General features: G+C 34.9%; 4 protein-coding genes across 6 annotated transcripts in view; 1 reads left to right on the top strand and 3 right to left on the bottom strand.

The window, feature by feature from the left end:
• Positions 1-687: 687 nt before the first annotated feature.
• On the bottom strand, positions 688-2,270 carry LOAG_07883 (hypothetical protein). The gene is made up of 4 exons (XM_020447555.1): positions 2,142-2,270; positions 1,748-1,932; positions 1,415-1,534; positions 688-1,081 (listed from the first exon to the last, which is right to left on the bottom strand). Exons 1-4 carry the CDS (start codon positions 2,233-2,235, stop codon positions 1,001-1,003), a joined length of 480 nt encoding a protein of 159 aa, XP_020302227.1. The 5' UTR covers positions 2,236-2,270; the 3' UTR covers positions 688-1,000.
• Positions 2,271-2,701: 431 nt separating this feature from the next.
• On the bottom strand, positions 2,702-3,080 carry LOAG_07882 (hypothetical protein; the record flags this gene model as incomplete). Its single annotated transcript, XM_003143414.1, has 2 exons — positions 2,702-2,914; positions 2,982-3,080. The coding sequence occupies 2 exons, from the start codon at positions 3,078-3,080 to the stop codon at positions 2,702-2,704; spliced, it is 312 nt and encodes a 103-aa protein (XP_003143462.1).
• Positions 2,796-11,145, top strand: LOAG_18897. 2 transcript variants are annotated; one of them, XM_020451558.1, is made up of 22 exons: positions 2,796-2,988; positions 3,258-3,396; positions 3,729-3,841; positions 4,262-4,375; positions 4,472-4,630; positions 4,838-4,994; positions 5,103-5,287; positions 5,698-5,917; positions 6,073-6,172; positions 6,400-6,596; positions 6,731-6,832; positions 6,927-7,074; positions 7,178-7,338; positions 7,662-7,845; positions 8,169-8,294; positions 8,617-8,792; positions 8,895-8,996; positions 9,074-9,301; positions 9,431-9,538; positions 9,706-9,813; positions 10,005-10,149; positions 10,452-11,145. In XM_020451558.1, the coding sequence occupies exons 2-22, from the start codon at positions 3,268-3,270 to the stop codon at positions 10,664-10,666; spliced, it is 3,177 nt and encodes a 1,058-aa protein (XP_020304647.1). In that variant the 5' UTR covers positions 2,796-2,988; positions 3,258-3,267; the 3' UTR covers positions 10,667-11,145. The 2 variants fall into 2 exon arrangements, with proteins under 2 accessions (XP_020304647.1, XP_020304648.1); XM_020451559.1 differs by lacking the exons at positions 2,796-2,988; positions 3,258-3,396 and having other exon boundaries at positions 3,699-3,841.
• Positions 11,146-11,230: 85 nt separating this feature from the next.
• Positions 11,231-13,809, bottom strand: part of LOAG_18896 — a gene marked incomplete at its 5' end in the record, with an annotated part of 9,961 nt that continues 7,382 nt past the window's right edge. The window contains 5 exons of one of the 2 annotated variants that reach the window (XM_020451556.1): positions 11,231-11,704; positions 12,251-12,358; positions 12,886-12,948; positions 13,152-13,344; positions 13,500-13,654. In XM_020451556.1, coding sequence (XP_020304645.1) covers positions 11,594-11,704; positions 12,251-12,358; positions 12,886-12,948; positions 13,152-13,344; positions 13,500-13,654 — 630 coding nt within the window. In that variant the 3' untranslated portion in view covers positions 11,231-11,593. Of the gene's footprint in view, positions 11,705-12,250; positions 12,949-13,151; positions 13,345-13,499; positions 13,655-13,809 lie in introns of both variants that reach the window. The other variant, XM_020451557.1, reaches the window with a different exon arrangement.

Below are 13,809 nucleotides of genomic sequence, written 5' to 3'. Positions count from 1 at the left end.
ATTATTATTATTATTATTATTATTATTATTATTATTATTATTATTATTATTACTATTATTATCATTATTATTATTATTAATTATCATTATTATTATTATTACTATGAGACAAAGAATATTTTTATTACCTATGAAAATAAAGAATTCGTGAGATGAAAAGAACTTTAAAGCATAATCACTCATCTAATCAAAATTTTGGAAAAGACGTTTTCGCTCATCCACTCTTATTAAAGTATTTCCATGACCATTCAAGATAGTTAATACAGAAAATTAAACGAAATTTTTCCATTTAAAAAATCCTTGAAGAATTCAGCATTAGCAAGACAAACATCTCAATTGCTTCATTAAAATCGCAAAGGAAGAAATGTTTGAGAAGACTATAATAAATACTGAAAAATTGAAGGAATTAAAATGTAGGATGCGAACTGCAAAAATGCAGTCGACGTAAGATAGGTTCTCTGAAAAATTAAACAGGATAAGATGAACTGCTTGATTCGAATAAAGCAGGTGAATAGCTAACTATCACAAACTAAACATACAGCTAAAAGTGCATTTGGTAATACACATAATTAACTAACATTAATAGAATTAGCAGGAGAATCGTGCGTGCACAAGTTTGAATGATACAAGCAATCCTTTATTCCTTCATATATATTTGAATATTAGAACATATATATGAATTCGTACGCAAAATAAATATTCGACAAAAACAGGTAAATAAAAAACTACGAAAAAGTTAAATAGAAGAAATTATAGCAAATCCTTCATCTTCATAAGATTGACAATGTAAAACAGATGTTTACAAAATAGAAATAAAAAGGGGAAACAAATAAATAAGCACGTAAATGAAAAATCAAAAAATTAGAAAACATTTTGTTTAAAAAATCTTCTTTACTTGCCAAGCAGTAAAAAAAAGAGTAAATTGGGTACATGACATGATATTTATGTGTATGATATGATATTAATCGCTTATCTTTCTTGCTCTACGAATCACATCAATCTATGAAGGTGATTGTTGCTGCTCAGGAGGTAATTGTCGAATGAAGTACCGCTTGCAGGACACTTTTTCATTTGCCATACTCTGGAGAAAAGGAAAATATAACAGCCGGAAAATAGATAATATTTAGTATACTAGCTTTATTTTATCCTTTTTGTTAGCAGCATGACAATTTAAATGAAAGCATTCCGCAGGCATATGGTAGCTTTTTTTTCCGTTTCGGAACTCAGTAAGTTTCGATGCATTTCAAAGCTCAGTAAATTTCGATGCACATTAATTTTTCTACATCATAACGATGTATAAGACATTTGCAACATGGTGACATGGCCACTACCAAAAAAAGATTAAATGTAGGTAAAAGAAAACAATGGTAATGCAGAAACTAAGAAACGGAAAATCTAGTAAACCAACACTCACCAACGTCAAAGTATCACCGTCAACGGTATAAGTGTACGTCTCTCCATGATCGTTTGGGTCGTCTATTCGGATATGTGTCTCTTTCAAACTTCCTGTAATTGGATCGAAATCGAAGTTGACCTGGAATCATGTGCCGAAAATTTATCAAGTTGTAGTTCTAAACAGAGAAAGTCCAAAGATCAAAAAACATATACTGATTGCTCAACATATATCTGCAATAAGTAAAAATACTGTTAAGCGACGAATCCACTAGAAAATAACCATTATTATTCAGCACCACTCTAAAATAAACGATTTTTAATCTATTATAGTAATTCGAAGTGTTTAACATACTCTGTGCATTTTACCATCAAATCCTTCAGCCTGAAACTCCTCTTTTAGTTTCCAATTCTTGTAAACCGTATCTTTCTTAGATGACCGATTGCACAAATTATAGGCACCTTTGGTTTCATCGGAATGGCTGAATACTTTAGTAACCGATGCAAAAGAAATCATTTTCCTTAAAAACCAATTAATGCCTGAAAAATCCGTATTTTAAGTCCAATCAACAAACAAAATTGTTGCATAAAGTGTGCCGTTAAGGCAAAAATATTAGAAAACCATATACGAGAAAAAACAATTTGATGAGTCTATTTATTTAACAAATATTGTGAATACTTTTTTCTAAACTCAACCTGAAATTACAAATGTAGGTAAAGTAAGAAAAAAACTAAGAGCTAAATCATACCTTTTGAAGCCAGAAATTCTTCGAAATTTTCACTGCGATCAAGCTTAAAACTTCCCATAAACTTTTCAGGCAATTCCTTTACTCCATTCGCCATTATCCCTCCAAAATTAAACAATGAATCCTGCAAATGAAAAAATAAATGAATGAAAGACAGACTCACCAGGAATACGCACAAAAACTACTCAATGATTTATAGTTTCTCGCTGCAGTCCTCATTTTGCAAATCGAGAAAGAAAAAGAAATCTTGTCACGCAACACTGATATTTCTTGTCTTACAAGAAAATCATTCCACGTACCAATCTCTGTTGCCTCTCTGCAATCGGTTCTTGACAATTACAGAATTTAATTATAATTATAGAAAATCACAATCATCTTTTAACAGTTGTAGAATCAGCCAGACAGAATATTTTTTTACTCGTAACTTCTCATAAGCTACTCTTAACCTCTGCTAAATACACTTATCATCTTAAACATTCTCGAAATATCCGAATTAAAAAAACAGTTTTAATCCAAGAATATAACCCATGCAAAGTTGGGACAGTGTCGCTTGGAAGGCTGCGTTAAATACTTGCACCGGAGAACACTTCGGTATGTTTAGGGTTGTTGCGACGCAACTGCGACGGGTCGTTTTCGCGCAGTAGAGTTAACTGGGATATTTTAAGGTAGTATTCGCTTGTTCCGGAATGTCTCTCATAGATCAGAAGACGAGAATTACGTCTACATGGCTTGTCGGCTGTTGGCGGTGATAAACGAAAAGGTGTATGGCAAATCAGCTGAAAGATTTCAAGCTACCTTCTGCTCGTAATCAGTGACAAAACAATCTTTTGATAAGTGCCTGACTGCAAAGGCAAGCAATTTTGTTGTGAATGACTTAGGATTGTCTCCACTGAGATCAGTCTTGCTGGACAAGAAAGAACTCATCTGTGTACTGGCACACATTTGTTACGTAGAATGTAACGTTATGAAGTAGTACGTACTTATATGTTTGTAAGCTAATGCTTCTCGTATGTTTGTAAATCAATACGTTCTTGGATGTTGGCGGGGGACGTGTTCTAGTACGTGTTCACTGGGTTATAAATAGTTTGCGACATATGGGGAAGTATACCTTTTTTGCAGATACTTTTGCATGTTTGAAGGGTTACGTGGAGACGTTGCGGAAACTGATCCGGTGATGGAAAGGGAAAATTTAATTACAGCGCTGCAGGCCACCACTTCTTCAACGAATCAGAAGGAGGCAGCTGCATATCTGGAGCAGGTATGATGCCTCAAGTAGTATTCTATTTATGTGCTTCGTCCTTGTGCCATAACATGTTCAAAATGGAATTTGAGTCCCGCAAATCCAGATATACCATTCTATATTATGCTATTACCGAAACAGAGATTAGCAGTTATTAATCGTATCAGTGCTAATTATTGCTTTACATGATGATTTGTGACCTAACAATGTGAGCATTGTTTTGAAGTGCTGTAATTGCTTCGGATTCAAATATTTAAATGGAATACGATTCGGGGGAAAAAATCAGTTATCCGAATTTCTAGTATAGTAGTACCTTTTCTGAATTTACCAGTGCAATAACACTTTTTCAGAATATGCGATTAATAGGCTTTGCTCCTCTCTTGCTTCATATCATTATGGATGAGAGAGTGGATTGTTCTGCTCGACAAGCAGCTGTCATTTATTTGAAGAACGTTATTAACAGGTATTTAAGTTGTGAAGAGATAGATTGAGTTTGGGAACGCCGATTAAATTGTATGACTTAACCTGAAGTTTCTTCTTGCATTGTTAACTTCTATGCTCATTTCACGGATTATATATGCCAACTTATACGAAATATAACTTAACAGAGCTAACTGATTAATTACATAATTTTCGAGATCTAAATTTTGGTGAAAATAATCTTGTTGTGGTATTTTCTTTGGTAAATATTGCATCAGTCAAGTGCATATGAGTAAGATTGTTGGTTTAACTCGGTTAATATTTTGTCATTAGAGTAAGGATTCCTGAAAGTTTTTTTTTTTTTTTTTTTTTTGCTATGGGGTTAAATGCAACTGATGCTAATCAGTTGGAATTTAGCGAAAGACTGGTAACAATCACTGATCATTTCAACTAAGCATTTCAGACATTGGATCATGGATGAAGATGACAAGCACTCATTCAGTCTTCCTGAACAAGATAAACATCTTATTCGTGAGCTTATCATAGATGCCATTGTAGCTTCACCTGAAGCAGTCAGGTGTGTATCATTGAGTACATAAAAAGTCGTTGTTAGTTTAATGTATTTTCAGAAGATGTACAATTGCCGGTAATTTATTGTTTGATGTTCATTTAGAGTTCAATTGTGCACTGCAGTTGGAATAATCACAAGACACGATTTCCCAAAAAATTGGCCCTACTTGCCACAGAAAGTTGCAGTTTTATTACATTCAGTGGATGGACCGTCTTGGCTAGGAGCGCTTTTGGTTATTCGACGTTTAGTTAAACTTTATGAGTAAGTCTTGTTTGTACACACTGCAGTGATCGAAGTTTGTTTGAACTTTCTGAAATCGTTATATGATCTGGATTCTATGATAGCGACTTGATGAAATGTCTGTTAATACTGCAGGTCTGCGTGAACTCCTAGTTTTAATATTTAAATCTATCTAATTATCTGCAACCTTTTATATGAAATCAAATAACACTAATGGAAAATTTTTAGATATCGCCGAGTGAAAGAGAAGAAACCATTAGTGGAAACAATGGGTCTACTGATGCCAATGCTTCTCGAACGTCTCATTACTCTCATGCCCGATGCTTCGCAAGAATCTTGCTTGCTTCAAAAACTTATCCTGAAGATATTTTATGGGCTTGTTCAGGTAATGAATAGAAGTTCCAAGGATTACCACTCAGCGGTGTGATGTTGTTTCATTTTTTTAAAGCGTATCTTTCCCCATCCATTATGTCAATCACTCATTTCATTGTAGTTTTCCTTGAATCTGGAAATGTTTACGGGTCAGTCCTTGACGCAGTGGTTGGAGCAATTTCGACTAATTATTGGAAGAACTGTACCTGAAGAAGTGAACACAGTTGATGAAGACGACCGTGAAAGGACAGTGTGGTGGAAATGCAAAAAGTGGGCCTCTGCAATTGTTGAGCGCATTTTTGAAAGGTTTCTTTAATTCTCCTATTTTCAGTTTCCTTAGAGATCGAAGAAATAGAAGCAGTAGTTCTCAAAATATCGTTATGCTAAGTGTCGTTTGATAAATAGAAATTAAGTTGAATATCGCCATATGTTCTATTTGATATGGATCAAATTAAAGCGAAGTTCGGGTTTTTGTGTTTGCTTTGTTAAAACTTCTTTTTCTTTGATTAAGAATTCTCTGATAATGAAGTAAGAACTAAAATAATGAAATTACTAAAATGAGAATAATCATAACAGCTTCTGTTCGGGAATAGCCTTATTCTGCAGCTGATGTTAAATGCAGATTTAAATTTAAAACATAGTGGTGTGTCAAAGAATGTAAATGCGCAGGCTTGACTACTTTTCCAGTAACACAATTAATATACGTACGTTTTCAGGTATGGATCCCCAGGGCAAGTGCAACTGAATTATTCAGAATTTGCGGAAAATTATATGGCGCATTTTGCAATTCCAATTTTGAACACTTGTCTGCAGGTTCTGGATGGTTATCGAAATGGCAATTATGTATCATCACGAGTGTTACATTCTCTGTTGCAGTACATCGACATAGCCATTGCGCAATCGAGGACTTGGAAAATCATCAAGCCTCACTGTCAGGTATTTGTTGCCTTGTTAGAGTAATTAATCTATTATGCGCATAAACCCTAGCGCTTATGCCTCGTGCATTGTATTCTTCATTGTATGCATAGGCAAGAAAAGATTTCAAATTCTTAAGGAAAGTAGTTTGGATCTAAATTTGCTTACATTTTCAGGAAATTGTACGTAGCGTTCTCTTTCCATTATTAAAGTATTCCGATGAAGATGAAGAGTTGTGGAGTGACTCACCAGAAGAATTTGTTCGCATCAAATATGGTGCACCTTTGTGCAATTATTTGCGAAAATGTTTTAATAAAGAGTTGTGCTATGATCAGACGTGTCACGGATACCGCAAAAGATTTTATGAAGGACTTATTCTTTAGAAAATTCTGATACTGGAGTAAGGACTAAAATGTCGAAGTCAATAAAATGAAAATATTTAATGTTTGCTTGCTAAATAATTTGTTACAAAGTCAGTAAAAAATGAAATTGTGACGTTGCAGATGTATATGATGAGTTGCACAATCCGGCAATTGCGGCAGCAAACGTGCTAACTGGTTTTGCAAAGAGGAAAGATATGTTGCAACCCATACTGGAGTTTGCATTAAGCATGCTTAATGGTCCGGATGTAAATCCACGTGATCAAGAAGGTGCTCTGCGCATTCTGGGAGAACTTTTTGTTGCTTTAACGAAAAGCAAGGTTTCGTCGTATTTGTTTGTTTATCCTGTGCCCTCGGTGGTGAAATTCTTTAAAAGACTAATAGTTAATAGTTCCCTTACATCGGTGCATCACTTATATTCTTATCTCTTTTTTTTAAAGAAATTGTTTTTCAGAAGTACAGGGGTGCTGTTGATGAATTAGTGGAGAGATTTATAATCTCGAAAATTTCTCATCCAATACGATTCATACGCTCCAGAGCATGCTGGACTATAAGGGTATGCTGCTGTGTTGCCTCTATCCACTCGGTTACTAATTGAAAGCTTTAACTTGTCCTTTGCACTGATTTTGCATCATAAAGATTATTTACAGCAATTTGCCAATGGCAAGTTATCTGGTAGTCGAATAACACATATTTATGAAGAGTTAGTGAAAAGGCTAGCTGACGGTGACGAAGAATTACCCGTGAAAGTAGAAGCTGCAATGGCTATACAGCACATGTTGGAAGCCCAGACAAAATGCTAGTTCTTAATTTCCATTTGTACGGCGACAGGAATGCAAATATTTGTTACAAATTATTGATTGGGGTAAGTTTTACATCCATTCCTAAACGAAAATTTTAGATCGTTCAATATTAAAACCTCATGTTCATGCCGTTATCATCGAAGTATTGCGACTTGTGGCTCGAGCTGAAATAGAAGAAATGACAAGTGTAATGGAAGTACTGCTGGAAGATTTCGTTGACGACATTATTCCTCTTGCCGTTGACGTTGCAACTGAATTGGCAAGTTGTTTGAAAATGACATCCAAATAGCAGTAGATGTAATTCCAGTTCTCTCATTTCTGATTGGAATGTTTGTGAAATCATATCGCTTAATTTATTGCATGATAAGCAAAGATATTCTTCAGTACAGTAAGTTTAACGGCAGTACGTTACAGTAACTTGCCTAGATGATCCAGATTTAAGCTGTCTTGAATTTGAAAGAATGTAGGTGAAATATTCTGTACGAGGACTATTGGCTATGATGTTCGTCTTTTATGAAGAATAAGAGGAAACTAGAACGTAGTTGTTTTGAGTTAACATTTTAAGTAATTATTCCTATTTAGGCAAATATTTTCTTGCAACTTTCCTTATCGGAGAATCAGGATGACCGCACAGTGACTGTGATGGGTATCTTGACTACCTTGGGCTCAGTGCTGGATATGGTGGAAGATAATCAAGATGTACTTTATCATATCGAAGAACAAGTGCGTAGGGTGATTAAATCTGTTCTGGATCGCGAGCAGATCGGTTACCTTTTTTACTACATATTAAGACTGTTGTGTCCCTCTTGAGGATTTAACGAATTCCTTGCTTTTCTTCTCTTTCAACGCTGTGAACAGCCGATAAATAGAATCTACCATTTTACATTGTTCACTCTTTTTTTGTTAGCAAATCGAAAAAGCATTCGTAACTGTTGTAGTGAAAAACCATCCCCATTGTTATTTGGAATTATTTTTCCGAAACATTTTAGGAGAGGTATTTAAGAATAATGAAACCAGAAGGAAATTGGAACATTTTTTGAAGTTTTTGTGTTATCGAAATCTTTGAATATAATTATTGTTTTTTCACAGATTACTACGAAGAAGTTTTGGCACTGGCAAATTCGCTGATTACATACTCAATAAGTGAACCAATGTGGGAAATATTCTTCGATATTCACAAACTGGCAATCAGTCAGGACGGGATGGTTTTTGTCGGTAAGCATTATTCATTGTCTTTGATTACTATTTTCATCCTTTCTCGGTAAAATTGCAAATCAAATAAAAACGAATATTTCTGCCGAGGTATTTGCATGCAAACCCTTTATTTCAAGTGGTCTTCACTTTTCAGTTTCGTGTGAGCATTACTTTTGAAGTTCTTTGGTTTTACGGTTTTATTACGAAACTCTCGAGGTCGAGCTATCAGCGATTATAAGCGATTATGCTTAAGCGATTATAATGATTTGAGAAACAAGTTGGGTTGAAGTTGCTGTTGTTTTGCTCCACTAATTTATGATATGAAACTATTTTTTCTCTGCAGATGTGATGCCCGTACTGCATTCATATTTGACGGTAGATACCGATGGCTTTCTAGCTCGTCCAGAGCGTCTGAGAGCTTTCGTGGAAATTGCTGTTAACATGTTCAATGAAGATATGGAAGAAAATGACCAGGTACATGCGGCTAAACTGCTCGAATGCCTTATTCTCGAATGTCAGGTATGTTGTTGGGAGACGTGGATGAAACTTGAAAGTTCAAGTCTTGTTTTTGCTCTAAACTCTGAGTTGCTGAAGTTTTAATTGTAACGAAAAAATTTTCAGGGTAAAATCAGCAATTTAGTACCGGATCTCGTCCAGTTAGTTCTTACTCGGCTCCACCAGCCGATTGAGGACTGCAAAACTTTGAAACCAGCACTTCTTTTGGTTAGTCATTCTTTATCTTAGTTACTAAGTTGCATATACTGCATAAAGTGATATAAAGAAGCAAGTGAACGTTTCAGGTAGTGATAGCCGGTTTGTATTACGACACAGCTATGTTTGTGAATCTGTTACCTCAGCTGCAACCTCACGGAAATAATACATTAAATTACTTGGTCAACGAGCTTTTGTCATTAGCACATTGTTTGGAAGGTGTTCACGATCGGAAAATGGCCATAATAGGTTTATGCACTATGGCAAGACTATCTGCTGCCCATAGACCTACTCTGATCGACGAAAAAGCACAGCAAGTAATCCTTTTTTCATATATAATGTAGATATCGCTGCTATGAGCTCGGGAAGGGGATTTCGGTTATTGTCGTTAAGAATTGCATTTGTCTTTTCTGACATACGAGAATAAAGCTGAATTCAACTTGTAGATCAATGAATTACTTGTTTCGCTTTTGATTGGGCTTCAGAAGGCAATGAAAATCAAAGCGGAAAATCGTTTGGCCAACGAAAAGGAATCTGATGGTAAAGAAACTGAGGTATTCATTGTTGTGGTTTATTTAGGTGTGGAATCGCTGTCAACTTAATTTATAAAGTTAAGCTTTTCAGAGTACTGCTGTAAAATGAATAGCTTCATGATAAAATGGTTAAAATATTGAGCACATGTCGGATACTGGATGTTGTTTATAAACTATGATATTTGCAGGAGGACGTTGGACGAGATGAAGACTTGGCAGATAGCGAAGATGAGATAGATGAAGATATTCTCGAATATTTAGAAACCTTGGCGGAACACCAGAGTAAGAAAGAGAGGGTATGTCAAGTTTTTAATAGCCAGGAATTTCTTGCTGGTCACATCACTTGAAAAAGAAGTCTTTCACCAAATCACCAAATGTATGGTCCATGGATATTAAAATGAGAATAACAGCAAAATTTTGCCGTATTTATTTAATACAACAAAAGATCTAATTTGTGAGACCCGCGTGATTCAGCAGTTATATTCAGACGGAAAGTGACGCACAAGCGTTTGAATCAGATTCAACATTGACGTCAGATAGCTGCGATGAGGACTCCATGGAAGCGTATTTTACTCCTCTCGATAATGATGAAACTGCCGACGTTTTCATTTTTTATAAGGAAACACTTGATGGTTTGTTTCATTTTCCTTCTTCCTCTACAACGCAATACTCTGAAGAATATGAATATATCGACTTTTGAGCAATTAACAATATTCGACTTTGCATTAACTATCCTGTATTCTAGTGTTATAACATTTGCACGACAGTTTCTTTCGTGTTGAGTTTTGCCTTCATAGATAGATGTTGAACTGAGAGCTGTTTTTTGATAACCATCCGCACAAGTAGTTAGAATTCAAGAGATAGAATAGTATCAGTTGGAAGTTAATAATCATTTTCTCAAGATATCGATAAGTATAATTCTTTGATTTTTTAGCACTGAGGGCAAGTAATGAGAAACTGCTATTCTCTATGACAACATGTACTAATACGGAAAAACAAGTAATACTGGATGGAGTACTGCGAGTGTGTGAACAGCGAATGTCTTTGGCGAAGAGTAAGAAAGTGGAGCAACAGGGAGGATACGCCTTTAACGTGGATGCACCGGTACCGGATACTTTCAATTTTGCTGCTAAAAACAATAATGTTTAGCAGCAAAATTAAACCCGTTACCCCTTTCTATTCCTAGTTCATGAATAGCTTTTTTATGGCATAACTTAAAAGTAAAGTAACTAAGAGTAACATTGGTGGATTTGGAACCTAATATAGGCATATTTAAATATAATTCCTACGACATTGAAATGCGAAACCTTGCTACTAAACTAATGTTGTCATTATCTGGTTCCTCCTCAAGTTTCTTAAGGTTGTCAGTTCCGTCTGGTGATCTGACATCGTCTCCACCATCAGTTTTTGGTAAGCCTTAAAACGGATAATTCAGACTGAAACAGGAATGTCCGACAACGCCACAAAGAAGGGAAGTTTGTGTTGTTCTTTTCTAGGAAATAGTTGGGTTTGATTCATCATTGTAATGTTTCATTATGTCATAGTCCAATTATTCAGTGAAGTCGCCATACGAGTAATTCCCACTTTTGTGAAATATGCTTTTTTTGCCTTTAATAAATATCTTCCGCATGCTATAAACGAATGTGGAGTGGCATCAACAAAATAATAGTGTAAAGTAATTCAGGTTGGCCAGATGTGGGACAGTGGTTGACTCTGTAACGAAATTTATTTATGTGACTTAAGAAGCGATACCGGTGATAGAGAATAATAGTGCACTTAGCAAAGTCTTTCAATAACAACAAAGCCATAAGCTAGGCTCAAAATATATAATATTGTCAACACAAATATAGAATGCTCCAAATGCATTTCCCTCAAACAGCTGAACAGTCATATAAGCAAAAAGATGCATCTGCTCTACACGCCGAGTGATGTGTACAAAGACCTGACATGCAAACATTTGCATATAATTCTATCTTGCAATAACTGAGTATCAAATAGTAAATCAAATATGCATTTTGGGTCTTCTCGAAAGAGCATAAACGACAAGGGCATATTTACATTCACCAATCCGAAACACTAGTCTCCAACTTCCATCTCTTCCAGTTTGGCATTTTGCATTTCTGGTTTCGTCAGTGATTCAGTTTGTGAAATGCCATGTTCTGCTTCGCGCTCTGAGTTGTTCTCTTGCTGTAAACAAACAAATCGAGTGCGCAATTGATGGATTTACACTGTCGTAAATGGATAAAATTATGAAAAAAAAAAAAAATAGCACAACGTATTTGTATCAAAACGATAAACAATCAAGATTTTTCCAAACAGAGCAGAGATAGGTCTCTTTCTCGTGATTAAATTTTACTAAAAAAATTTTCATCTGTCAGGTTTTCCACTCAGGGATTTTGGAATAAGGCACTAAAACTGCACAGCAAGGCAGTTTGTTTGAAAACACTTTTTGAGACCAAAATTATTTGTCTGGTTAACTGCTGGAGAAATTTAGCCATATATTCGTCAATCAAAAATGGAAAAAATCTGGAGCCGGAACTTATAATTCTTTAATCAAAACTTAGGTTATCTTAAAAACATTAGCAGATTACTGTGAAATAAAGTCAACTTGTGATCATAATTTGTTTATGTAAACAGTATATGCTGAAAGTTATAAATCTTGATTACTCTGTTGAGCGAATATGCCTAAATTTTTTTTTTGAAGAAAACGTATAGAAAAGAACAGCAATTTACCTTAATCTCAGGCAGCTCATCCTTAGCATCGCGCGATGGAGACAAGTTTATTGGAGCACAATCACCAGCTACTAGTTCTTTTGCAATTGTTTCCGGAGATTCGTTTCCCTGAAAATCACGACTTCCCTATAACAATGCCCATAAATATATAATCAGAAAATCAACAGCATCGTCGAAACAGTTCCTAAAAAGTATGTCAGTGATCGAGCTACAAATTAGGACGGTGAAACGTGGCTCCCTACAGAAGTTAATAATTGAAATTGTAATCTTAATCCGTCCAATACTAATAAAATTTTCAAAAAACCAAAGTCACTAGTTCCCGTTAATTTACTTCTTTAATAAAATGGCATCACTACTGAATGTTTCGTATGCAAATGAATTTAATAAATCAGTTTAGCGAATCCACGAATTAAAGAAATAGCAAACGGATGTAATTACTGCATAATCTGGATGAAATTAAAATCAAGGGTCCCATCAACAAATTGAGACGCTGAGTGCAACCCAAATTCAAAAATTATAGTTGCAGTGTATAACCCGCTACATTAGAAAGTTCCATTTTGCACCCACCAATACGGAAGGGGCAGTCAGCACACCACTATGCAAAAAAGAGGAACTCGTATAAATTAGTCAAGTACTCTGCTAAAATAATCTCCAGCAGCAATCAATTTCGTTTCTACTGGCGCATCACATTCATCCACCTGTAATAAGTAACCGTGATTTAAAATTTCGACATCGATCATTACAGTAGACAGGAAAAATGAGATAAAAGAATGCATGATTGCAAAAACAATGAAAAATGGAGCATTTAACTCACACTCAACATATAATACAGTGGCTGTTTATAACTCAAGAAAATAGAGAGCCAATTAAAAAGACTTTATATGAATAGATGAAGGTATACCTGGACAAAAAATGGTTCTTCAATGCGAAGCGTGGAACTAATGTCTAGTTCCCCTGGAAATGGCTCTACTCCTGTTACGCGTTCTCCACTCTCTGTAATTGTCGTCACCACATTGATATTCTTTTCCAGAGCTCGAAGATATTTGTCTGTTCGTTTGTAATGTCGAGAAGGACTAATCAGAAGTTCACATAGCCTTAAATTTCTTTTTCGCCAGGACTTCCTCACTTATAGAGACTTTTTTTTAAATTTACGTTCAATAATAAAGAGTTGTTATGGCTCCATAATGAAAATGTATGGTGAAGAATGAAAAAATAAGAAACGAAGATGAAGTACAAAAATCACGATAACCTTTGGAAAGTAAAAGGTGTCCCATCAAATTCGGCAGCTTTTTGCAAGATAAATTGGCGTTGTTGACGCAGATTATCATCTGAGATAAGCATTTTTTTGTCATCTTCTGTAACTGCACTTTCTGCCTCGATGCACAGCATTTCCGACATTGTTTGCTCAAAAAAGATACTTGTAACAATATATTATATACATATACATATATTATATATATATATTATATACATATATATATATATATACATATATATATATATATATATATATATATATATATATATATATATATATATATATATATATATATATATAT

The sequence above is a fragment of the Loa loa genome (genome assembly GCF_000183805.2).
Source record: "Loa loa unplaced genomic scaffold supercont3.650, whole genome shotgun sequence".
NCBI lineage: Eukaryota > Metazoa > Nematoda > Chromadorea > Rhabditida > Onchocercidae > Loa > Loa loa.
This window is presented reverse-complemented; position numbering and strand designations above follow the sequence as displayed.